Source organism: Manis pentadactyla, chromosome 10, assembly GCF_030020395.1.
Source record: "Manis pentadactyla isolate mManPen7 chromosome 10, mManPen7.hap1, whole genome shotgun sequence".
NCBI lineage: Eukaryota > Metazoa > Chordata > Mammalia > Pholidota > Manidae > Manis > Manis pentadactyla.
Window position 1 is genome coordinate 11,020,135 of NC_080028.1, and position 26,309 is coordinate 11,046,443.

The following is a 26,309-nucleotide window of genomic DNA, read 5'->3' on the forward strand; positions in this document are numbered from 1 at the left end:
AGGTGAAGCAGGGCTGTGCTTGAAGGTTGAGGTGGGGTTGCTCGTGAAGGAGACTGCCTCAGAAGATTGACAAATGCTCCACTGGGTAATGATCGTGATGGTTTATGAATTGTTTTCAAGCTTGGCTTGGGCCAGTGAGAATCTCAAGCTGGCATCCTCAAAGCAATGTGTCAAAGCAAAGCTATGGATGCTCAGGATATATAAGCTTTGTAAGTGCACAGTGTTCTGTTCTTGACACTATGAAGTAATTGCCCTGCCAGGAATCACTGAGCTTTTTTTAAATAATCTGCCCCTGATAGAACCCTAATGGTGGAAGTGATACCACTGTACAAATGAGGAAACAGGCTCAGCTTGAGTAACACTGCTAAAGTGACTTTTAATCAAAATAATTTAGCCTCAGAAAGTAAGCAGAAGTATATTGGGCTTTGCTAGAGTTGCCAGGAAGGTAAGAGCATAAAGATGCTTCCTGGGGAGTCTCCGGTGTAGGTGGGGTGTTTAAAAGTACATATTAAAATAGCGTGACAAGTTTCAAAGTTGGACCAATACTCAAGCTGCCTCCTGTAGCCCCATGATGCAACCCAGCAGGATTAGCTGGAACAAGTGGGCAAGTGGAAGTTATCAGGCTCATTCTAAACACATTTTGCATCAGCTTCCCTGTGCTTGGCCTCTTAGATCATCTTAGGTCATGTTGACTGCCAAAAGGAGCACTGACTCAAAAATCTTTGAGAGTATCCTGCCACCTACAGTTCAGGCTCAGCAAAGTCAAGGCCTAGCCATACCTTTATCAGTCCTAATCTCCCATTCACCAAATAAAGCCAGCAACTATTTTAGTTACTTATTTGCTAGCTCTTATTCTCAAATCTACAACCACTAACAAGTAGACGTCCCCGCTTTATTTTTAGTTAGATGTTTTGCCTAGCCTATTTGGTTTCAGTGGTTACTCAAGTGCTTACTGAGGGCCATAGTGAATAAGATCATTTCTGTTCTAATAGAGCTTTTCCCTGATGCTGATGAATAACAACAAAGTCCATTCCTTAGTGGGTACGCCTTGGTCTGGGAGGTCAGGCAAACATTTCTAGAGAAATCCCAGTGACACTTTTTTATGAAAAGGAACTCCCAGTTTCAAAACGCTGGAAGGCCATAGAGTTCTTTCCACACTAGGCATGGCTACCTTACCCCAAAAACCCTCAGCCCCAACTCACCGTACTTCATGTCCTTTGAATTTTCCTGTACTTCCCTGATAAAATGCATGTGTTCTGCCCATGTAACTCATGCAGAGTCCACATTATGCCTCTGCAAGGCCGGCCTCCAGGTCATCTGAATGGCAGTTCAGGATCCTCCTGCCCTTCTCCATTTTGCCTCAGCTTCCACCACGCTTGCTGTGGATTTATGTTTAAGTGTCTATACTGGCCTATCATAGGCCATTTTGCAAAACTACCAAACACACAAAAAAACATAATTTATGAATGAGTAAAAAACATTTTGGAGAGCCTCATAATTTGGAGTAAAAAAGAGGGGTTTTAATTCCCGACTTCCACTTAACTATGTGATCTTAAGCAAATCACCCCCAAACCTCCATTTGGCCAGTTGCTGGTTACAAGAATGTTTGAAGCAGAACTGTTGCCTACTTCTCCTCGGTTGGTGGAAGATTATTCAGTCATGCAAGTCACTTGGTAAAAGATTGACTCGTTGTAGTAAACACTTGTTAATTGGTTTTTGTGTCCCGGCTTCACCAACTTGGTTTCCAGTCCCCCAAAACTGGTCTGGCTAAATTAAACGTGGAGAGTAAAAACTGGGATTATCTCCGGAAATCATCTATTCCCGGGCCTCACTTAACATGCAGAGAGGCACAGCTATAAGACAAGAGTCCCGCGCCCCATGCTGGACGCGTTCTCCAGCCAGCCCCAGGAGCGGGCGCCACCAGCCAGTCGGCCAGCACGTGCGCGCCAGGAACCCTAGGCCCGCCCGCCTCTCCCGGCGTGCCGCGCGCCGCGCACGTGACCCCGCCCCCCAACATTGGCCGGGCAGGAGGGGCTGGGTCGCCGCCGCGGCCTCACCGAACTGCGGACTGCCCCCGGAGCTACTAGGTTTGAGCTGTGAAGGCAGGTGAGCCGGCGAGCTGGGGAGGCGGAAGCTGCCGAAGTGCACCGCGCGCGCGGGAAGCGATCCAGGAGAGCGCGCGCCGGCAGGTGGGCTGGGTCATCCCTGGCACGTGACCTAAAAGGCCTGGTGGGGCGTGGCCTGCGCAGGCCACACCTCCTTCGTGCATCAACGGGTGAGTGGGCTTGTAATCAGATTTCTACCTCTTGAGGGTCTAGATTGATGAGGGCCCCGGGGTGGTATTGGGCACCCCTCAAATTAGGGGCAAAGTGGGGGAACACCCACCCACTTACTACCATGGCAATAAGAAGGGGGCTGGCACCCCTGGGACCCGAGGCCCTAAAGAAGACTGAGGGGTTCGTGATTCCTGGGGGGACGCCTCAGATCGGAGCCTGAAACGATAGCGTCGAGGCAAATGAGCAACGACATGGGCGGGTTCTGGTCCTAGCTCCATCCCAAATGGCAGTGAGAGGTCAGGAAGCCCCAGCCTCTCTCTGGGTCCCCAGATCCTCACTCATCTCCCTGGGCTTCAAGGGGCCATCCGTGGTCCAAGGCCTCATACCCCCGGTCTGCCGCAGAATGGGCCTTTCCGCCGCAGCCCGGCTGTGGGGGCCCCCAGGGCTGCTCCTGACCATCGCCCTGCACCTGGCTCTCATCCTGCGCCCTTCCAAGGCCTCAGCGCTCCAGCACCGGGACTACTGCGTCCTGGGCGCGGGGCCCGCGGGCCTGCAGATGGCCTACTTCCTGCACCAGGCAGGGAGGGACTATGTGGTGTTCGAACGCGCCCCGGGGCCCGGCAGCTTCTTCACGCGCTACCCCCGGCACCGCAAGCTCCTCAGCATCAACAAACGGTACACGGGCAAGGTCAACGCCGAGTTCAACCTCCGCCACGACTGGAACTCGCTGCTCAGTCACGACCCCCAGCTGCTCTTCAGACACTACTCGCTCGCCTACTTCCCCGATGCCGGCGACATGGTGCGCTACCTTGGTGACTTCGCAGACAAGCTGGGACTCCACGTGCTGTACAACACAGCCATTACCCACGTCACTCTGCACAAGGATCAACAGGCCTGGAATGGCCATTACTTCTTACTGACCGACCAGACGGGCCAGGCGTGCCAGTGCAGGTGAGGAACCAGGCCCCGGAGCTCCCCTGCTGATGCTGGTGCCTTTCCTAGAGAAATTCACACCCCTTGCTTGGGTGGTAGGTGTGGGAGAACAGGGGTGTTTCTACCACTCCTTGCTCCCACTGAAATTAAGTGCTAAGAGATAAAGCTCAGCCATCATTTCCCAAATGTGTCCTAAAAAAATTTGTGATTATGTTTGGAAAATACTAAACAGTTCCTTCCCCCAGGATCTGTCAGTCTTTGATATCTTCATATTCACTGTGACATCCAACACTGGGTATTCAGCTGTCTGTGTATGTACCAACAAAACCCTTTCTGTAAAGCATCTCCTAGAGCTAGTGTTCCCAAAAATACGTTCTGGGAAGTGCTGGGTTAAATGTCCAACAAGTGTTTGATGGGCTCTGTGGGATTTCAGAACGGAACAAAGTGGGAGGCCCCACAGGCAGTGCCATGGCGTTCAGGCTTAGCTTGCCTTGTCCTGGGAGAAAGCTTACTGCTGTGTAGACAGCCCCAACCTGAAGTAGCACACCATACTGCAGTTGTTCAATCCTCACAAGGACCCTATGGGGGAGACTCACTGATCCCCACTTTAAGATGAAGCACTGAAGCTCACAGGAGTTACTGAAGCTCACAGGAGTTGAGTTAACTGATGCTACGTCACACAGCTAATAAGTGGTACAGCTGCGATTTGAGCTCATATCTTCCTGACTCCACGGCCTGTGTTCTTTCTGCTACACTTTCCTGATCATTAGCCTAGCACCTGGCTCCAGGCAGGTGCTCAGAGTTAATTTTCTCATGCCTCTTGCCAGAGACCCAACCTTACTCTGCCTGTGACAGCCCAGGGAAAGAAGGGTTGTGCCAGTTTGGACCCCTGCATTTTACAGCTGTGCTACAGCCTAGGGAGTCAGATATAAGCAGAGAGAACAACGGTAAAAAAACAAGTAGTGATAGGGCACATGTACCTTCTGCAGGCCATCCAGTTCCATATTTGAGACCACCTTGTGTCAAGCCCTACTGCAGGCTGGCAGGAGCCAGCTCCCTGGCTGCCCACCACAGGACTGTAATCTTCACCAGTATGAAAAGCCAGACTTTGGAATCGTCCTGATCTGTGTTCAGATTCTGGCTCTGCTATCTTCGGAGCTTTGGGGGCCATGGGCCAGCAGGACCTGTGTCTCACCTCTAAAGCCACATAACACCTACTCAGGGTTGCTTTTGAGCAGTAAGATGATGCGTAAAACAATCAGTATGGGACCTGGTACAGAATTCCTGCTCAGCGGATATCCGTATCTGCCTGGCAAGTCAAAAAGGAGGAAGCAGAACACCAACTTAAATTTTCATCACTGAGGGTGATGCTTCAAAATTAGGTGAATTATTCGATTCCTCGTGGTGTCACCTTACCTTCAATAAGAAAGTAAAATTAATTTTCATGTGTGGTATAAGCCCTGTAAGGTATAAAGAAAACTGTGTCCACTGGAGTGAGCTCAGTGAGGGGCGGGGTAAAATCTCAGACACACTGCGATAGATGAGTAAACGGATGAGCGAATGAATGTCATGTTTTCTTTTAGGAGCCAGCAGCCCAGGTGAGATGGGTGAGCCAGGCAGGCAGGTGATCTTATAGATAACAGAATAACCATCTTCCCTCTGCTCCCCACCTACAGCGTCCTTTTTGTAGCCACCGGTTTGTCAGTCCCCAACGAGGTTGACTTCCCTGGCTCCGAATATGTGGAGGGTTACGAATCCGTGTCTGTGGACCCCAAGGACTTTGTGGGTCAGAATGTACTGATCCTGGGCCGTGGGAACTCGGCCTTTGAGACAGCAGAGAACATCTTGAGTGTCACCAACTTTATCCACATGCTGAGCCGCTCCCGGGTCCGGCTCTCCTGGGCTACCCACTACGTTGGAGACCTCAGGTATGCTAAGCAACCACTTGTGAATTCTGTACTACCAGCCCCCTCTAAAGCATCCCCGACCCCAGCTGGACTAACCACCCCTTCCTCTGAGTCTCCTTGCACCCCTATACAGACTCCTTTCTCTCTCGTGACATTTCCCTTGGGCCCCAGGGCCATCAACAACGGCCTACTGGACACCTACCAGCTGAAGTCCCTGGACGGGTTGCTTGAGTCTGACCTCACGGATCTGGCCATTGTGAAGGACCATGAGGGTAAGTTCCACGTCACCCTGAAGTTCTTCCTGGAGGAAAACAACCAGAGTGCAGAGGCCATCCCCCTCCCCCAGGACGACAATGACAACTTTGCCATGCGCGTGGCCTACGACCGGGTCATCCGCTGCCTGGGCTGGAACTTCAACTTCTCCATTTTCAACAAGTGAGTGCAAACAAGGGAGGAACTGGTGTCCCTTAGCAAACTCCTGGCACCCCTCCCCAGGGAGCAGAGTCGCCGTCCAGCAGGCCCAGTGACAGGGCTTTGGGGACTGCACCCTCAGAATGGACGTGGGAGCTGCCTGGTGCCCCTCTAGGGGCAGGAGCTCTCTGCTCAGCAGGAAGACCTGCTGCTGTATTGCCCCTCTGAGAAAAGGGAAAGCGAGCTCAGACCGAATGTGCTGGTGGAGTGGCTGAGAGCACAGGCTCCGGGGTCGCTCTGAGAGTCTCTGCTTACCCCGTCTGTGAGCTCTGGGAAGGCTGCCTAACCACGCTGTGCCCCAGTCTCCATCACCAAAATGGGGGAGGGCATGGTTCCTTTCTCACAGGGCTATTGTGAGAATTAACTAGGAAAGTGCTTGGCGTATACTATATGTTCAGTAGAGTATCAGCTGCCTCAGTTATTTATAATTGTATTTTGAAGAACTGCTATGCAGAACTTCATCTTTAGACTTTGCTGCCCCAGGACCTTGGCAAGGCTTGGTATCAAAGACTCCATCCAGTGTCTCACTTTCCTTCTCACCCAGGCACAGGTGGACAAGGAGAAACTGGAGGGACTGAACCAGGCCCCTCTGTCCCATCAGGTCCCACAGGGCCTGGTCATATCCCAGAGCCCAGCCTCAAGTCAGGCTTGATTCTGGCTCTGTGCCTGACCCACCACTTCTTTAACCTGAGCTTCAGTTACTCCCTCTGTTAAATGGGGCTGACTGTACCTGCCTCCAAGATCTTGGCGTGGATAAACATGATAAAGAATGTAGAGCACTTAGCTCAGCCCTGGACCTGTAATAAGTGTTTCATATACCACAGTGATTTTTATTAACAGCCCTTTCTATTCACAGGTCTCTCAGACTCTCTCCAGGGGGTGAGTTCAGGAAGAAGTACCCGCTGGTCAGAGCTAGCTATGAGTCCAGGGGAAGCCGGGGTCTCTTTGTCCTGGGTACCGCCAGCCACTCTGTGGATTACCGGAAATCTGCCGGGGGCTTCATCCATGGATTCCGATACACAGGTGAGCGTTACAGAGAGGGCCACCGTCTCCCAATCCAACCATCCCCAAGTTTGTAAATATTCCCATGATTTCCAACAGCCTTAAAGGGATTGCTTATCAGTAGTCAGTTGTCATAAATTCTGTCTGGGGCAGATGGCATTGGGGTTTTGTGATGTGCGGATATGTCTAGAAAAGTATTAGATAAGGTGTAAAGTACATATATCTGGGGGTGGCATGTTACATGGGCGGGTAACATGTTATCCTGGGCGGGTGAAGCGCTGTGTATAGGCAAGAATGCAGAGCTTGAAGAATGCTAACCTGGCTTCCTCCCCATCTCAGTGGTCTTAGAGGTAAAGCTTCATAACCTCTCTCAGCCTCTGCTGGACATCCCTGTCATCAGAGATATAAACGAGAGGAACTCTCCTCTTTCCTAGGGCTGTGTGAGGACTAAGTGAGGCAAGTCCTGGGGACCATGCAGCTGTGAAGCATTATGCACACACAGACTCTTTGGGCACCAAAACATTTAAATAAAAATTGCAATTGGGTTATAGCAGTTCTTTTTCAAAACCCTGGGTACCAAGGGTGTAAATTCTCTGCACCCTGGGTAAGCTGTTTTGGACAGGTGCTTCATTGCATAGTGAATGTAACATGGGCCAGTAAATTTTGCCATTAGCACCATAAGGGTCCTGCATCCTGACTTTTCTGTATTTAATTTGATGTTTCACATTGCCTTAAAACTAGTTTTTGCATGTTACCATCCTTTTAGTTTGGCAGGGAAAGATAATCACGTTTTTCTATTGATTTCCAGATGATTTATTTTCTACCCCACATGTCCATGTTGTCAGAGAAGGAAACCAGGGATAGTGTTAGCTGTCTGTAAACCAAGATATTTGCAAATTGAATAAACACACATACACACACGTACACGGAATAAGAAGCATGTGTCTCTTCAGCTGTGGTTCCCCAGTAAGGAACCCTCATCTTCATCCCCGTACATGTCACCGCTCTGTACCCACTGTCCTGGCAGTAGTGCCCCATCTCTCTTGCTTCTGTCCACTGATCTTTCCCCAGTTCGCATACTTTAATCCTTACAGCAGTCCCTTGAAACAGATCCTGTTATTTCAACTCCATTTTCCAGATAAGGAAACTGGCACAGAGAAACTAAATAATTTGCCCAAAGTCACCCATCTAGTGGATGGCAGAGGTGGATTTTGAATCCACACCTATCTGAGTCTAATGCTCACAGCCAGCCAAGCTGTGAGCTCTAAGCAAATGAGAAACACTCCTGGTTATACAGGGCACTGATCACCGTGGTCACTGAGTACCTGAGGACCCTACGGGGGAGGGAACAGTGTGGCCATACACACTACATCCGGCCTGGACCTTGCTCATCAGTTAGCTAAGAAACAGGTCCCAAAGGAGACAGGTAGAAAACAGGCAGAGTAAAGCAACAGAAGATAAAAGACCAGTGACACAGACCATAACTCTTGAAAGGTAGGTTGTGATAGAAACCCTAGGCTGTACCCCTCCTGTATCTCTCTCCAGTCCATCTCTGCCTCAGTTTCCTGACTTGGGCCCTCTTTGCCTCTCCTGACTGGTCTTTCTGCCACTGGTCTCTGTGATCCCCACCCAGCCACCATGGTGCCCAACAAAACAACCTTTCTTTAAAGAAAAATCTTATCCTTCCTCTGCTTACAATCTTCAGTGGCTCCCCGTCTCCCAGGAAGAGCTCCACTCCTCAGTACGGCAGTTAGTGCTTTTCCCAGGCCGGCACCAGCTCACCTTTCTAGCCTGGTCCCTCACCTGCTTTTCAAAATGTGCAGACTCGGGCAAGATTTTATTTCTTTACATATGTGCTTTTTTGTCAGGGCACCCTCTGCAAACTTCTCTAGCTATGTAATTCTTCAGCCTTTTAGAAAACTCAACCTAACCATTATTTCCTCTAGAGAGCCAGATGTCTAGGGAGGCTGAACGTCTCCTGTGTCTGTTGGCCCGCTGAGTCTCCTGTTGTGTGAACTGTCTCTCTGTGTCCTTGCCTTTATTGGATTTGAGTATTGTGTTGATTCATTTTGGAAGAACAGGCAGTGCCCCAGGTATACAAAAAAATGTTGCCCTGTTGTTTTAGATAGCTGCTGCTTTTCTATCCTTACATAAATATACAAGCATCTCCAAGTAAAATTTAATGACAGATTGGATTTAGGCTGTGGAAGAGAGGGAGGAATCAAAGGTTTTCCATTCAGGAGTCTGAGGTAGAAATAGGGACTCTGAGAAGGGGAAAGGTCTCAGAGGGAGGCTGGGGGTATGGATTTAACATACCACCTGTGGGGACTTCCATATGCAGATAGCCTAAAGCGAGGCTGGGCAAACCTTGGCCTGGGGACCCACTCCAGCCATGCCCATCCGCATAGCTATCATCTATGGCTGCTTTCACACCAGAGGCAGAATTGAGTGGTGCACAGGCTTGTCCGGTTGCAAAGCCAGATACTTCCCATCGGGCCCTTTTACAGAAAACGTTCACGGACCCTGCTCTAAAGGCATCATCTCGGAGCCATGCATACGAGTGTTTGCTGAGTTCGGAGAAGTTGTTGGGGGCTATACATCCCTCTCGGTGGTGAAAGGTAAAATCTTAAGTGTGGCGTGCCATTCCTCCCTCTGACCATTGCAGTGCGTGCTGTCCACCGGCTACTGGAACATCGCCACCACGGCATCACCTGGCCCTCCACTGAACACTCCATCACACAGCTGACCAGCGCCATCCTCCGGCGTGTGAATGAGGCTTCTGGGCTCTACCAGATGTTCAGTGTGCTGGCTGATGTCGTCCTGTTGAAGGAGTGAGTAGCCCACCCACACCCAGTTCTGCCCTCTCCCCAGTCTCCCTGTCCCGCCATAGCTCTTCCATTCCTGTCTTAGGTGTGGAAGAGCCCAGTAGTTCCTCCTTACAGTGAAGCCTGCAGGGGCGGGGGGATCTACTCTGGTGGAAGAAATTGGTGAAAGCCACACACCACAAAAGCTGCAGACAGAAAGACCAACCTCACTGTGAATCCCAGCTTTCTACCTGTGTGCCCTTAGGCCAGTTAGTTAGCATCTCTGAGCCTCTCTGTCACCTGCAGGATGGGGATAATAACACCTACCTTGCAGGCCTGTAAGAAGGAGTAAAGGTAACTTGCGGAAAGCATTTGGCACCAGTAGATGAGCACTGAGCTGCGAGGGCGAGAGCACCTCTGTGTGGCATTAAGAGTCCAGTCTGACAGGCAGCTGATCAGAGAGGAGGCAACTGCAGAGCAGGGAGGGGAAAAGAGCCACAGGGGAGACACTCAAAGGGCAGGTGGCAGGTGAGAAGCAGAGGAAGAGCCCTCAGGGAGCAGCCTGACCCAAAGCTGGGGGATGCAGCAGCACAGCCCGCTGGCGGGCAGGCAGGCAGGAAATTCCATGCTCAACCCAAACACCTCCCATCATCCCCGACTCCGCCCTTCTTCACACCCATTTGACCCATTCGAGCATCTGTAAACCTCAGCCTTCAAATTTTTCTAGAACCTGACCACTTCTCACCAGCTCCACAGCTGCCACCTTGGTTGGGGCCACCAGCCTCTCACCTTTGTCCTGTTGTCTCACAACGCAGTGGCCGGGTGATCCTTTTAAAACATGGGTCACTCAAATTCACCTTTGCTCGGTACTCTCCAGAGACCCCAATGGCTTCCCTTCTCAGCCCAGATGGAACCAGAAGTTCCTGTCATGGCACACACGGGCCCTCCTTGACCTGCTCCTCCCCGCCTACCCCAGGCACACCAGCCTTCCTACCCCTCGAACACAAGCCATGCCCTCCCTCCTAGGGCTTCTCCATACTGTTCTTCCGGCCTGGATCACCCTTTCCCCAGATACCACTGCAGGTTACTCTGAGCTTTCTGGAATCTGTCCCAGGTGTAAGTCAGCAGTCAGCTGTAACTTGAATACCATGGGGCTGATCAGAGTCTGAACGCTGTTGGTCGCTTCCTGGAGGGGGACACATTCATGCACACGCAGCTCCCCATTGCTGAAGCACTGAAGGGCCTGCCTCCCACACTACCATTACCCACAGGAACGCCACAGCATTTGAGTACCTGGAGGAGTTCCCCATGCAGATGCTGGCCCAGCTGGAGGCAATCACAGGAAGGCAGGCCAGACACGGGCTCTTCGTCATCAACATGGAGTATGGCAGAAATTTCTCTGGACCCGACAAGGACGTCTTCTTTTATGACCGGTCTGTGGGGCACATGGAAGACGCCTGGCAGTCTAACTTCCTCCATCCTGTCATCTACTACTATAGATACCTTCCCACTGGTGAGCTGGGTCTCTGCTGTCCCCCAAACAGGGCTTTCTTGAGGCAGGCACTCCTTGGACCCTACTATCTATCAAATTGTCACCATTAAGCCCTCACACAGCACAGCTGACAGGGAAACTGTCCAAAGACCAAATGGGGCAGGAGGTCCAAGAATAATAAATGGTATTCTTTGGCTCATACCATGACCTGGGTAGGCCTCTCAGGGAGTGTCATGATCCCCAGGCACCACATAATAAGAGGAACACTGTCTTGCTATGTGTTTCCAAACGAGGTTGACCATGAACAGGGAAGGGGGCCCCAGAGACCCAACTATCAGAGGGAACAGGGAAAGGAGCTGGAAGTGGTTAATGCAGGCATGTAGCATAGAGGGCAGAAGAGCTGAGCCGTGTCCCAGACTGTCCTTTCCTTGTGTGTGACCTTGGACCATTACTTAATCTCTCTGAGCCTCAGCTTCCTCATCTGCAAAATGGGGATAACAGCAGTACCTTCCTTGTAGGATTGCATGAGGATAAATGAGACAAAACACACAGAATGCCAGCACGGAGCCTGGCTCAGCAGCTACAGTAGATGAACCACCTGGGGAACATGGCTCCTGCTTCAGGACTTGAAGGGCAGTTGCCTTGGAAAAGGATGATCTGAAAAAGGGCAGAGGTGGTACCAACAGGCAGACATGACAGGAACGCAGGCTTCTATTCAGTATCAGGAGCAGCTAATAGTAAAAGCTGTCCAGCAGTGGAGTGGGTCCCCCCACTAGAGATGAGTTTCTCAGTATAGGGATGTTCGGGTTATGGCTCACTGGCCATCTTACGGGGATACCACAGAAGGGAGTCCACACCAGGTGGGAAGCTGGACTGGATGAGGTTGGAGACCCCTTTGGATGCAGGGCTTCTGTGTGTCCTCAGAGAAGGACCGTTTTGAAGCAATCACAACAGACTAAAGTTCATGTAAGTCTTAGAAAAACATTAAGCTCAAGTGGTTAGTCTTCCTTCTGCCCTCCGATACTACAAGGGACAGATATAGTCTAGTCCCTGTTCCTCATGCCAACCTTCTAACCATTGGGAGACAGCTGTTGAACAAGCGGACCACAGCCCAGTGCAGAGGCGTATCAGGAAAACTGAGCAGTAAGGGGGCTTTTGGTGTGTGTGGGAACCATGCTTTCGGCTTCAGGATGGGAAGCCCGGCCACTCAGCTCTGACGGCCCTTCCCCCTCCTACCCACAGAGCAGGAGGTGACGTTCCGCCCTGCAGACTGGCCCCTGCCTCGGCCCACAGCCATCCACCACATTGTGGAAGATTTCTTGACAGACTGGACCGCCCCAGTGGGGCACATTCTACCTCTGAGGCGCTTCCTGGAGAACTGTCTGGACACGGACTTGCGAAGCTTCTATGCAGGTAACTGACATTCCCAGAAAGGCTGAGCTGGAGGTTGAAAAAGACCAGATAGATCCGTGCCCTGTGGAGTTTTAGGACTCACATCTAGAAACCCAAACCCCAGACTTCCTACTACATTTATAGATTTTTCACAGAAACCCCTCCCAGTATAGCACACCTGAAAAGGCTGAATAAAATGTCTTTTTTAAAGAACTGGTGGGAAAATAAGGGAACTCCCCAGAGGCCAACCACTAAGAAAAGCATAAACCCATTGCTGGACATGGGATATCTGCTGATCATCAGTAGGCTCTAGGGTAATTGACCGGCACTTGGGGACTGAAAGGTGAAGCTGGAGCCCAATGGAAGGTCTGTTTAGGGACCTTCAAATAAGTTTGGATCTCACTGGGTCAACTAAGAGGCAAAAAACACCCAAGAGGGAGATGGTAGAGATGCATGCTTTTTGGCTCTCGGTAGAGTGGGGGAAAATCTCCCCAAGAATTTCCAATCATGAGGCCTTGCTCATGTGAGTTTGGGGCCCAACTTCACACTATCATTGTGGTGTAAAAATCACAAAACTAAATGCAAGTCTTCCGTAAAGAAACACATTTTAAAACTAGGCCTCAAAAATATCACAGATAAACTTCCAAACATGAACTCCCAAGCAAAAATCACTTAACACGTAAGGACACAGCCACCATGAGGGAATGTCAGCAGAAACAGCCAAACTGTAGGATCAAACCCAAAAGACTCATCTGTCTAATATATGTGAAGAAATAAAAATGAAATTATTGACAGTATAACTGGGCAGTTTTGAGAATGATCCAAGTAAAACTTACGGAAATGAAAAAATTTGTAATTAGAAACTCAAACATAAAGATAGAGTAGCATATTAGAGACAAAGAAAGAATTAGTGAACCAGAAGGCAGCTCTGTCAGCTAAACCCAAAGAGGATCTTAAGAAGCCTAATGATCCAGAGGGAGAATTGCTTGAACTAAGCCAAATGTTTGTCTGTTTTCTTTTTAAACCCCCTGAATGCCTAGGATATCCACTCTTTTCTGTTCAGAAAACATCTGTTGAACATCAATTGTGTATTGGGCACTATTCATATGAAATCAGGTTAGAGAAGGTCAGCCCCTGGGCCTACAGGTCAGAGAACAAGTGTCCTTGTCTCATTCTCAGGCGGCATCCTCAATCCACTTTGAAATAAAAACGTATATATTAAGAGAATTGGCTTAAAACAATGTTTAAATTAATAGTCTAAATATATGTAAATGCTCCAACAGAGGTAATTCATAGAGCAGAGCTAAGCAACTTTGAAATACTAACATTCTGCAAACTATCGACATCGTACACTTACATAAGAAGTTACATGTTACGGGTCTAGAGACCTCAACTACAAAACCCCTGCCTGTGTCTGGAGGTTTGGGAGTACACACAGATGCCAGTGCCCATGAGGGAGTGTATCCACACCCTGAGTGACTGTTCCCCCCAATGCGTCAACACAGGCCCTTTCGCCTCCTGGCTCCCACTCCCCACATACTGCTCAACAGTACAAGCTACTAAGTGTCATTACCTTGAATTTGCAAGAATTCTCTCGACAAAGGACCATCTGGCAGAGGGTGGGCTTTCCCTCTGCCCCCTTAGCTGAAGTGCAGCTGCTAATTTTGGCCCCAGATTCTGCTGGGCTTCTCTGTCCCCTGGCCCTGCAAGTGGGGTGACAGTTGCCACCCAAGGGTTATGCTCCTCAAAGGCCATTTTGCTGCCCCACTATGATCCCCTGCCCCCATCTGCTTCCCTGCTCAGAGAGGACTGTCGTGGCCCATTCTGTCCGCAGCCCTCTGCACTATGTCAGAAATGAAGTAGAAAAATAATACCTGTGTAACACCTTACAGTCTGCTCACTCATCTAAGCCTCACAGCATCCTTTGTAAGGTGCCCACTTTTTGAGATAAAAGACCTAAGAGTTTTCTGACACTCGCTCTATTCCCATCCTGTCTCGAAATCCCTCAGAAGACTGAGCCCATATCTGTTTCATCTTTTCTGGTTTTTACATCAAAGTTATATAAGTACTTGGCTAAAAGCTTTTTTTCCCACTTCCATCCTTATTCCCCAGAAGGAACTACTTCTTGCTTTTCTGGCTGTTTCTTCATATCTCTAAATAATAATGTATCCACAACTCTTTCCTGACTGATTAGATTTGATTTGCACACCAATTTTCTGCTGTGGCATAGATGAGGATTTCTCAGTTTTATCTTTATATCCCCCACAGTGCTGAGAACAATGCTTTACACACTGTATTTGCAACTCAGATATTGAGGGCATATGTCTTTGAAGGCAGCTCTGAGCTCAAAATGGGACTGACCCACCAAGTTCCCAGCCCTGCCCTGGGTCAGCTTCCAAAAGAGAAGGCTGAGGTCTGCTTCAGGGCGGCTCCATGCAGAGCGGTATGCTGGGTCCTGATCCCTGAGAGCTGTCATTTCCGTGGTTTGCTTTCATTTCAGAACCTTGTTCTTCCGAAATGTCAGGGCAGTCGCCTCTTCTTAGACCCTCAGGGAGGGACAAGATCCGTGGCTACTCAGGTCAGACGTGAGATGCCCAGAAAAGTCCACTCGCAGGCTCAAGGGACAGAGGGCACTAGGGGAGGTCCCAGGGCCCCAGCAGCTTCCCCCCGCCCCGTCCCCACACCTCTCAGCCCGACTCATTCACCTCCTTTTGCTTTTGTATAGAGTCCTGCTTCCTGTTTGCCCTAACACGCCGGAAGCTGCCACCCTTTTGCCAGCAGGGGTACCTGAGAATGCAGGGGCTTGTGGGAACTGAGAGCCTCCGGCGGCATGGAGTAGAGAGTGGGCTGCTGAGGAACTATGCCCCTGTGGGTAGCCGCCGGGAGGACAGCAGCCAGCAGCCTGGCAGCCATGAGCCAGCAGGTCACCCCTTGGCTCCAGGGCCTCAGGTCCAACCTCTCAACAGCAATAAGGAGGAACTGTGACAGCCAGGCTTCTCCCACCTCGGCCCACAGGTGGCTTCCTCTCCAAAACCCCATGCTCCCACCGAAGCGTGATTGCCAGAGACAACTCAGATCATCCCAGTGTCCACACCAAAGCCACACGGAAGGCACAAGGAGGCTGAAGGGTGGCCGTGCAGTGGTCCCCCTCCTGTTTGGTCCGTGAGTGCCTAGGAGGTGGCGTCTGGAGAAGGGCATCTGCCAGATGGGAGCCGCCTTCCACAGGGGACTTGTCTCCAGGTGAACTGTCATTAAGCACCAGTTTCGGTTCCGTGCCCATCAAGTTACCCGCAGTTCCTGCTCCTGGTCTGGGTGGGCCAGACCCCACCTCCCCGTGGAGGCTTCACAGGTGAATCCTATCCTCATCTTCATAAGTGTTTGTGCCAGGCACTTTAAAACAAAAGCTCGGATATCCTCAGCCATACGGGGCAGGTGAGATTGTTGCCCACCATGGAGACACCAGCTCAGGGAAGGTAGGTGATGTGCAGACAGTCCCTTTCTGGGGGACCCTCAAGCCTGTTCCACTCTGCCCACCCCACACAGCTGCTCCCACCACCCCCACCTCTGTTCACAACCCAGCGGGGCCAGCACAGCTTATTGTCACAGACCAGAGGGCGGTCATCAGGCAGTGATAGGACAGCTCCCTGCAAAGCCATCGTACCTAAGCAGGTTTCTTCCTGAGCAGCAGTAGGCAGAGCCGTGCTCCCCCGAAGAGTGCACTCCCCAGCTTACCTTCAGCCCCCGTTTTCTTGTCTTCCCTCTGCTCAGTACCCTTCTCTGCCCTCCGGCACCCTGAATGCCTGGCCTCTGGCCTGCCTGATTACATTTTGTAAAACTGCCACCATGCTGTCTTTCTGTGGGAGCTGTTTCAGAAGTGGTTCCCCTGCTGTTTGTACAAAGCCCTGTTCAGGGAGACATTTATAAATGCATTTGTTTGATAACGATGGCGAATTCAGTTTCTGGTTCCCTTAGGGGTTCTGGCTCTTCGTTGTCCTTTACCAGGAAACTGCTCCCTCCTTACTCTCCTCTTAGGCATTTTAGTTCCATTTCTGAGTAAGCCATGGGAAAGCATTTGTACATAAAATAATTGTGGTGATTTTTCAATCATATGGTGATTTTCCAGGATCATAGACTGCTTTCTCCCTGGTTCTTGCCAGTCCTTTATGTATCCACTCAAAATTCAAGGGATGCAGGCCTTCTGGAGCCACAGCCAATTTTCTGGGAACATTCTCTTTGGCTAGGTACAGAATCCCTTAGCCCCCCCGTGCTGCTGCCTGTCAGCAAACGCCTCTCCCACCAGGCATTTGCAGAGTCGCAACAGTGAAACTCCAGCAGCAGGAGCCTGGCTGGGAGGATAATACTTGGCATGGTTTGCACAGGGCTGAACTTCCAAGTGAAGAGTCTCCCTATCCCAGGGAGTTGTATTCACCATTTTTCATACAAATTACAGGTAAACCAAAGTTAGGTCCCATCAGCCCACCCTTCCTTTTCTGAAGCCTCTTTTAAAACAAATCTTTTAATCAGGACTGTTCGCATAATATCAAACCCAGTTAAACATATCTCATCCAGTTACCGAAGGCAGCTGAGCCCTTGTTCCAGTAAAAGTTCGAGGTGCTGTAACAAATAGTTCACTGATGCTTAAATTATGTGACATCTGCTGCCTTTCCAGTCATCTGCCAAACTGTTAGTTCCATCAAAATTATCAGTCAGCCTTATTTGTGTTTAGTAAGACATGGTTCCATTTTTGCTCAACTGATAGATGTCTTCCGTGTATTATTCTTATAAAACTGGTTAGTATTGGAAAAGGAAATAAATCTCATTTTAGACATCTATTTCATACTATACTTCAAAATTAATTCCCAGTGAATATTTTAAAGCCATATAGAAACTGGAGGTGAAGGGTGGGTATATAGTATACCCCCTTTAATATAGTGTATTAGAGAAAAGACTTTCCAAGTTTAGAAGCAATAGAGTAATTCCCCAGAGGAAAATGTTTAACATTTCTAGATACACGCATCTAGCCCATGCATAATTAAGGGGACTGATGGGACTGTTTTAAGGAAAAGGTTAAAAGGTAAGAGGCAGAGAGCATGGGCCAAAATAATGACAGCAGAATACAACACATAAAAATAAATTTAAAATGTCTTTGATACATAAATAACTGATGGAAGTAAATGAGAACAAAGAACAGTTAAGTAAACCATGGCACATTCATCCAATGAAATATTACACAGCTCTCACAAACTCTACCAAGTGGTGAAAAACTAATACAAACACGTGTGACAAAGTGAAAAGAAACAGGATGTGAAATTGTAGCTGCAACTGCTTGTAAACGTGAACATAGAAAACCACATAGAGGGGAAACTGCAACAGAAACAACAAAATGTCACAGTGGTTGTATTAGGTTTGCGGAGATATTTTTCCTCTTTTGTCCAAAGTTGTGGTGAAATAGTATGTTTATTTTTTTTTAATCATCTCTGTTTTTGTAATTTTAAATTGCTGAGGGCAAGTAGAGTAGGGCAAGAAGTGAATTCCTCTTCCCAGGGAAATGCCCTGTGCCCTCAGTCAAGGTGATGCCCATGGCTCTGTTCCTCTCCCCCTGTTGGGTGGACGCTGCACTGAGTATCAGGAAAAGATGTGCTCAGTCTGGAGAAGTGCATTTTAAGTGGTTGTGCTCCTCTCCACTTGAAGAGTCTTTGGACGGACTGCCCCAGCACAACAGAGGAGATCTCTGGAAGAATCTTCCCCTCCAAGTAATAGAAAATGGAAGATAAAAATCCTCATTTTGTGGAGGTCTCCTGGGTGTAATCTCCAATCAACTGCAGAGCCTTAAATTTCTTTTGCCTGATAAAAGTGAGGAGGTAGCCAAAATCTGCCAAAAAATTGACTCACCAAGAAGTGAATTTGTCTACTACACTAATCCTAACATGAAATCATTTGTTGAGTACCTACTGTGTGTCCAGGACTGTGCTGGGGTGGTTTTAGAGATAGGTCCACAAATTCTTTGATACTTCTTCCTCAGAGGGGAGGGGCTTAATTCCCCTCCTGTTGAGTGTGTGCTGCACTAGTGATTCGCTTCCAGCAAGTAAAATACTGCAGAAATGACAGGATGTCATCTTCAAGATTAGGTTATAAAAAGACACATTCACCAAGAGACTGTGCTTGCTCTATCTCTGGAGTCACTCATTCTGGAGGAGGTGGCCTGTCACATTTTAAAGACATACAGGCGTGTATGGAGAGGTCCATATGGCTAGGAACTAAAACCTGCCACCAGTCACGTATGTGAACCTGGAAGCAAATCCTACTCCAGCCCAGCCTTTGGACGACTGCAGTCTGGCTACCACCTTGAACACAACTTCATGAGAGACCCTGAGCCAGGATCACCCAGCTAAGCCACTCCCCAGTTCCTGATCCACAGAAATGTTTGAGATAATGTCTGTTTCTTTAACTGCCAAGTTACAAGGGTTATTTATTAACACAGCAATAAGTAACTAATACATGTGCTAAATAGCTTATGTAATTTGATCACTACAACCCTAATAGATACTTCTATCCCCATTTTACACAGGAAAATGTAAAATTTGCTGAGAACAATTACACAGCAAGTCAGTAGCATGGTACTTCAAAAGTCCACCTCCTTCAAGCCATCCTCTAAATATTAAATCATTAAAGCAACCATCTCCTCATCACCTGTGGGTTTCCTTCATGTGAATATTGAGTGACAAGAAATTAAGAGACTAAACATTTCCCAAATCTAGGAAATAATGAAGTGTTTGTGGTCCCAAACAGACAGGTGTTGGAAATGGGGCTTTTTCTGCATCTAATTCATTTATAATGATTTGAAATGACTTGAGAGACCAGTCTGAGATGGTAACATCTCAAAGAGAATGAAAAAGCCTGTGACAAACTTTTGAAAGATTTTTGCATTGAGCACTGAACTTTGGGCTTTCTCCAGAAGAGCGGGCATATCAGTTCTATTTATGCACAATTGAGAAAGGAGGCAGGATATTCCGTTGGTCTTTCTTCCCTGCTTAAATACATCTGTTGCATGCTATTTTTTATTTCAGGGAAACAAGTGTTGAAATGCTGATAACCCAAAAGGTAACCTCAAAGAGCATCGATCCCCTCCATCAAACCAGATGCCCGTGGTACAGTCAGGGCAGGAGGACTCCCAGCAGGGAGAGGAAAGCTCTGGCGTCTGGAGTACCAGCAGCCCTCCCCAGGCTTCAGCCTCAGCATCCTCAGTTCTCCGACCTATTACAGCAGCATCCCCCAAATCCAAATTGGATTCCTCCCTAAAACAGAAACCATAGGCTGCATCATTTCACTGCAGATGCTTATTTTTTAAATACGGTAAAAATGCTGACTGGGGAAAGGTTTTTGTCAGACTGCAGACTTTTAAAAAAGCATTGAATTCAATCTGGCATCTCAGACAGAATGTAAATCTGCCACGAAGTGAAACTGATGGGCAAATATATGAGATACTTTAGCCCAAGTATTTAATCCAAGTACATCATGTGGCCAATCCATCAACCCTGAAATAAAAAATGGCATGCAACAGATGTATTTAAGCAGGGAAGAAAGACCAACAGAATATCCTGTCTCCTTTCTCAGTTGTGCATAAATAGAACTGATATGCCTGCTCTTCTGGAGAAGGCCCAAAGTTCAGTGCTCAATGCAAAAATCTTTTAAAAGTCTATCACCTGCTTTTTCATTCTCTTTGAGATGTTACCGTCTCAGACTGGTCTCTCAAGTCATTTCAAATCATTATAAATGAATTAGATGCAGAAAAGTCCCATCAACAGAAAAAAAAAAAGACAGTGTACATCCTGATATTTTGTCATTGTTATAATTTGTCAATGTAGTTTAGAAATAAAGCAACTACAGAAATGTATAAGATGAGCCCCTAAATACCACCTGTGTTTAAGTTTTAAATAAGTCTATCAGGAAAAGAAGAGGTGCCCAGAAGCCTCTGCTATGAGGCACTGCAGTAGGTTACAGATGGCCAAAAAATTCTATGACAACTCCTATCAAGATGTGGGATCTGTGTTCCCTCCCCTTGAATTAGGGACCAAAAGAATGTGGCGAAAGTGATGACATGCCAGTTCTTTGGCACAGGCCCTAGAAGACTGGCAACTTCCATATTTCTCTGGCACCCAGCCACCATACTGAGGGAGCCCTGGGGAGTAGCCCATGTGGAGAGGAACTGAGGTGCCTGGCTGAGCTGCCAGCCGCTCACCAGCACCAACTTGCAGCCACATGGGTGACCCCACTTACAAGTAACCATCACATTGGGAATGAAAAATAGGAATTTTGAGAGGACACAAATTTAAGCCCAGTGGGTCTTATAACAGTGGGGTCTCTGCCTTACATCTAGTAGGCCATCATTAAATCTTCATGGGGGATGAGAACAACTGGACCACACCCTGGACTCGAGGACAGAAATAAAATGGCTTCCTTAGGAGCTGGTCACCAAGTCCTTTGAAGATAATGCATCATCTTTACAGACAGGTAACTCATTCCTTGGGAGGAGCTGTTAATGTGAACTATGTAGGCCCTTACCTCACCCAAAGCAGCTCTTCTTTCCTGCTTTACCATCCCTATGTCTGGGCTTAGCATTCCAAGGGCCTAATAGAGAGGCTGTAACTTGGATCCAGCTGGGAAGCCTGAGAAAACTATAAACAAAGAACTCACTATTTTTCCAACATAAAAACAGTTCACAAAAGTTCCCAGAAAGAAACAACTTTGTGCTCTAAGAGTTGTGCATTTAAGGAAACATAAAGCAAAGATAACACAGATCATTTGTGTATAAGTGGTCAGAAAGTAACAGTAAGGGACATGAAACTTGGTCCCAACATGTGTTTCTTGTGGCACTGAGCTGGGGAATTACCACCTTGTAGAATAACTGAGTGCTTCCTCCATGTGGTGGGTTCTCAGGCTACTCAGCAAATATTGAAAACCTATGTTTATAATAATGGCAAGCATGTCTAAGCATTTAATGATAATGGTAGATAGAGTATCCCCTATCAGACCAAATCCTCTCACAGATAGCAACTCTGGAAAAGATCTATGTATTTTAAAAATTACCTGAAGACACAGAGAGCAACCAAAGTAGGCAGAAACTAGGGGAGAGTTGAAAATTTGAAGAAAGCAATGGCATTGAGTTTTCTATTTCTTAAAGCTTTTCACCTAAGGACAGCACCACAGAAGGCAGCTACAAATCCAATAGAAACCCATAATCTTGCTGACTGAAAGAACCAAAGGGAAGAGTTGAGGGATACCAGAGAAGTGGAAAGTAAGGATAGGAAAAATCCTCAAAAAGAGAGCCACAGAGAAGGAGCCCAGAATTCTGCATACAAACTGCACAAACCTCTGGCTGATCCCTGAACTACACATGTGTGGGGTAGATTACAAGCAGCTCAGCTAGGTCAAAAAAATGAACAGCCTTCAGTGGCTGCCCACTGCAAAGGAGACAGAGCTTGGAGCTTGAACTTAGCCAAGTTAACTGTCCACTAAAAAAGGCCAACATTCTTTAGAGGAATATATGTATCAATCATATATCCGGTATAGAATCCAAAATTATTAGACATATAAAGAAACAGGAGATATGGACCATACTGAAGAGAAAAAGCAATTAATGAAGACTGACATGGAGTTGATCCAGAATCTGGATATATCAGGTAAAGATTTTAAAACAGTTATAAATATGCTCAAGGACATAAAGGAAAATATGGTCATAATGAGTGAATAAATAGAAAATCTCAACAGAGAAACAGATACTATTAAAAAATGGAAATTCTAGAACTGGAAAAAATGCAGTAGCTAAAATTAAAAGTTCACTAGACAGTTTTAACAGCATACTGGAGATAACAGAAGAAATTATAAGGGAATTTAAAGATAGATCAATAGAAATGATCAAAACCGAAGAACACAAGAGTAAAATAATTTGGAAATCAAGAGCCTAAGTTATCTATGGGACAATATAAAATGTTCTAATATATGTATAGTTGGAGTTCCGGAAGGAGACAGATAATGGAATAGAAAATTTTTTTGAGGAAATAATGTCCTGAATTTTTCCAAATTTGGTGAAGTACATAAATTTACATTCCAGAATCTCAAGCAAGATAACAAACCCCAAGCAAGATAAACACAAAAAGAATTACACTCTGGCACATTACATAAAACTCCAAAGATAAAGAAAAAATCTTGAAAGCAACTAAAGAAAAACAATACATTGCAGAACAACAAAACAAATAACTGCTTGGCATCTCATTGGAAACAATGGAAGCCAGCAGACAATGAAGTGATGTCTTTAAAGGGCTAACAGGAAGGGGAGGGGCAAAAAGTATCAACCCAGAATTCTATATCCAGTGAAAATATTCTTCAAGAATTAAGGCAAATAAGACATTTTTAGATAAACTAAGATGAGAACCAATTTCCAGAAGACCTGAACTGTAAGTAAGTTCATCAGGCTGAACAGAAATGATGTCTGATGAAAACTTGGATCTCTTCAAGAAGAACTGCAGAGCACTGCAAAGGACCAATACATGAGTAAATATTAAAGACTATTTTCCTCTTAATTTCTTATAATATTATATATATATTTAAAGCAAAAATATCAATCTCATCTTGTGGGGTTCTTAGCATACAGATGTAGGATATAAGACAACAGCATAAAATATGGGAAGGGATGGTACATGAACCTATCCTGTTCAGTTATTTGATATGGAAGGTATTAATTCTAAGTTGATTGTGGAAAGCTAAGGATGCATACCATAATCCTTAGAGTAGCCACTAAAAATATACAAAGAGGTATAGCTACAAAGCCAGTAGATAAACTAAAATTAAATTCTAAAAAATATATTCAATTAACCCAAAAGAAATTGGGAAAGGAAAAACAGAAGAACAAAAGACATATGGAACAAAAAAAAAAAAAACAGTGAGACAGTAGACCAAAATCCAAACATATTGATAATTATGTTCATTGTAAATGAACTAAACACTACTATTAAAAGGCAGAGATTGTCAAAATGTATTTTAAAAAAGTAAGACCCAACTATAAGCTGTCTCTATAAAATGCATATGTATATATACACATTAAAGTCCCAGGTAGGCTGAGAGTAAAAGGATTGAACAAGACATTATCAGACAAACAGTAATTATGAGAAGGCTGGAGTGGCTCTATAAATATCATATAAAGTAATCTTCAAAACAAAAAACATTGCTGCAGTTAAAGGGAGACATTTCATAATGATGGATCAGTCAATACATCAAGAAGACATAACAATCATAAATGTGTAGGAGCCTAATAAAGCTTCAAAATAGATGAAGCAAACATTGACACTTAAAGGGAGAAATAAATTCATAATCATATTTGATTTTAACATCCGTTTCTCAACAACTGATAGAACAGCTAGGCAGAAAAATCAGTAAAGACATAGAGAAGCTAAACACTTTATCAGCCACCTTGACCTAACATTTATAGAACATGCTGCTCAGCAACTGTAGAATATATATTCTTTTCAAGTGCACATAGTACATTCACAAAGGTAGGACATAGGCTGGGCCATAAAGCAAGCCTCCATAAATTTCAAGCTCGAAATCTAAGAGCACTTAACTATGAGCTCTATATTTGCATTATCCCATTTAATCATTCACAATAATCCTCCTAATATTGGTATTATCGTTAGTCCAATCGTACTATAACTTTTGCTAGTGAAACTTTCACAAACTAAAGACAATATACTTATCCTTATACCTAGCCCCACCACATCCTTGCAGCTCAGTGGGAAAAGCTCAGGACCTATGGTCAGAAGATCTGGATGTGAGCCTGCCCTCATTGTTAAGTATCTGTGTGCCCTTGGTAAATCAGAAGACCTCTATAAGACTTGATTTGCCCATATGTAAATGATATCTGAGGTACATACCGCCAGCCCCATTTTATAGATGAAGAAACCAAGCCTTAGATGGATTACATCACACTGCATGCAAGTGGCAGAGCCAGGATTCAAACCCGGGTCCATCTGACTCCAAAGCCCACGTGTCCACCAACCTGGGTTCCTCAGATCTAATGACAGCATACCTGAGACCTGCCTTCCCAGCACAGGCCTATGATCTGCACCTTCAGGAGAAGCCTATAATAAAACATAAAATTTATACAAAAGAGTACCTTTTTGAAGAGTTTTATATATGTTAACTCTCATTTACAGATGATATTAAAGGCATGGTAGAGCTGAGTTGTTAAACATATACCTTATGGGACCAGTCTGCCTGGGTTTGAGTCCAAGCTCTTCCACTTGCTTGATTCATGATCTAGGGTAAGTTATTTACCCTCTCAAGACCTGAGTTTTTCTCATCTGTAAAATGAGACTAATGACAGTGTTTTGCTTAGTATGAGGACAAAATGAGCTAAAATATGTAAAGTGCTAGCTAGCTCAGTTGTAAGACATATGGTAAGACCACAGATGTGCTGGTCATTATTTCATTATCATGAAGGTTCCATCCTTTCTGTATAGGAAACACTGCTAGAGGTGCAGTGCCAGATAAGGAATAATGTCAGAAAACCAGCTTACCCAAGGTCACGCGGTGGGTTAGGGGCAGAAACCTGGTGAAGACACACTTCCAATTCTGAGCCCAGGGCTTGTTTTTCTGTCCCACAGCTGCCTCCTGTTCAAGGACCAGGAGCAGGAATACTGCCAAAGGGTCAAGGAGGCAAAGAGATTTGGCCAAGAGGAAGGGTCCTGCCCTGCCTCCCTGCTCCAGCAGAATCTGAGCACCGACCAGGCAGGAACACAACAGGGGTCTGTGTTCCAACGGAAGACAGTGGAATGAGCCCAGGTGTCCTGGTGCGCCAGCCATTACGTGTCGACTGAGCACAGGCCTAGCAGTAGGCTGGGCAAGTGAGGGCAACAGCATATGCCCACCTTCATCACAGCCCTGACACTCCAGAGGTACCGTCCCAGGAGGGGGCAGTCGCCAGTCTGTGAGTTAAGGGTTATGTTGCATTCCAGTGTCAAGTCTTTATGTTCAGAAGCAGGTGAGAGGACATTGTGTCATTGCTGGAAACATGACAGAACATGAATCACAACAACACAAAACCAGCTGCTCAACTGTAAAATACAAGTCACGTTCTAATTGCTCTGCAACAGCATAAAAAAAAAAAAAAACCACCATGGAAACTGAAAGAAAAGATACTCAAGAAACACCACCACTTGGAAAGAAACTCACTGTCAGCTTAGACTGCGGCCAACTACCTCTTTCTGTGTTTTTTTAAGGTGCCTCCTCCAGCCATGAAATCTTTGACACGCTGTCACTGAGATGCATGTGTCTCACAGCCCTGTCCCCTATGATAGGCCCTGCAAACCTGAGGGCGCGGGTGTCCCCGGGCTGTGCCCAGCCTGCTGGCCCTCTGTGAGGAGGCTGCGAAAACCGCACTGCCAGCATCCGGGCACCTCTGCTTACAGCTGCTGTGGAGAACCTCCACTGCTGCTCACCCTGCCGCCAGCTGTGCTTGCCCCGGATTTGAGTCCCACATCGCCCTCTGGTGGCCGGGATTAGCTGGCTAGTCCCTGGGGTTTAGCAGCGAAGAGAGCAAACTAGAGTCAAATCAGATCCTTGCCAGAGGCAGTGTATCACCTTTAAGCTTCCAACTCCTATTTTCTGGGTGACCTTGGCCAAGCTACTTAACTTCTCTGTGCCTCAGTTTCCCCATATGTAAGAGTACCAATCTCATAGGGTTGTAGGATTAAATAAATTAATGTAGGCTGCTTAGAACAGTGTCAGGTGTAACTCTTCAATACAGCAATAACTTTTAAGCCCTTTGACCATGACCCACAGTAGGAAATACATTCTATATCACAGTCTAGGACATACAGACACATAGGCGTAACACCAACAAATGTTTTACAAAATAGTGCTTATAACATGCAATATATTCTGATATTTTCAGTTCTGCTTGGTTTTTTGAAAACTCACTAAATTGATTTCACAAACTCACTGATGACTCACATCCTCAAGCTGAAAACTATTGCAG

The 26,309-nt window shown here is 46.7% G+C and overlaps 1 protein-coding gene and 3 long non-coding RNA genes across 7 annotated transcripts; 1 reads left to right on the plus strand and 3 right to left on the minus strand.

The window, feature by feature from the left end:
- Positions 1 to 458: 458 nt before the first annotated feature.
- Positions 459 to 2,139, minus strand: LOC130678941 (uncharacterized). The gene is made up of 3 exons (XR_008991910.1): positions 2,058 to 2,139; positions 1,629 to 1,767; positions 459 to 1,434 (listed from the first exon to the last, which is right to left on the minus strand). It is a non-coding gene; the product is annotated as an uncharacterized LOC130678941 (long non-coding RNA).
- FOXRED2 (FAD dependent oxidoreductase domain containing 2) lies at positions 2,075 to 16,219 on the plus strand. Of its 3 annotated transcripts, XM_057486396.1 has the most exons (9): positions 2,075 to 2,275; positions 2,679 to 3,227; positions 4,886 to 5,137; positions 5,288 to 5,551; positions 6,444 to 6,610; positions 9,255 to 9,420; positions 10,665 to 10,906; positions 12,128 to 12,298; positions 15,003 to 16,219. In XM_057486396.1, exons 2-9 carry the CDS (start codon positions 2,680 to 2,682, stop codon positions 15,260 to 15,262), a joined length of 2,070 nt encoding a protein of 689 aa, XP_057342379.1. In that variant the 5' UTR covers positions 2,075 to 2,275; position 2,679; the 3' UTR covers positions 15,263 to 16,219. The 3 variants fall into 3 exon arrangements, with proteins under 3 accessions (XP_057342379.1, XP_036747223.2, XP_057342380.1); XM_036891328.2 differs by lacking the exon at positions 2,075 to 2,275 and having other exon boundaries at positions 2,282 to 3,227; XM_057486397.1 differs by lacking the exons at positions 2,075 to 2,275; positions 15,003 to 16,219 and adding an exon at positions 14,778 to 14,970 and having other exon boundaries at positions 2,282 to 3,227.
- On the minus strand, positions 10,004 to 14,890 carry LOC118915448 (uncharacterized). 2 transcript variants are annotated; one of them, XR_008991908.1, is made up of 3 exons: positions 12,242 to 14,890; positions 10,687 to 10,828; positions 10,004 to 10,579 (listed from the first exon to the last, which is right to left on the minus strand). It is a non-coding gene; the product is annotated as an uncharacterized LOC118915448 (long non-coding RNA). The 2 variants fall into 2 exon arrangements; XR_008991909.1 differs by having other exon boundaries at positions 10,004 to 10,525; positions 12,242 to 12,321.
- A 7,016-nt stretch (positions 16,220 to 23,235) lies between the features above and the next one.
- Positions 23,236 to 26,220, minus strand: LOC118915449 (uncharacterized). Its single transcript, XR_005026075.2, has 3 exons — positions 25,472 to 26,220; positions 24,850 to 24,969; positions 23,236 to 24,411 (listed from the first exon to the last, which is right to left on the minus strand). It is a non-coding gene; the product is annotated as an uncharacterized LOC118915449 (long non-coding RNA).
- Positions 26,221 to 26,309: the final 89 nt, after the last annotated feature.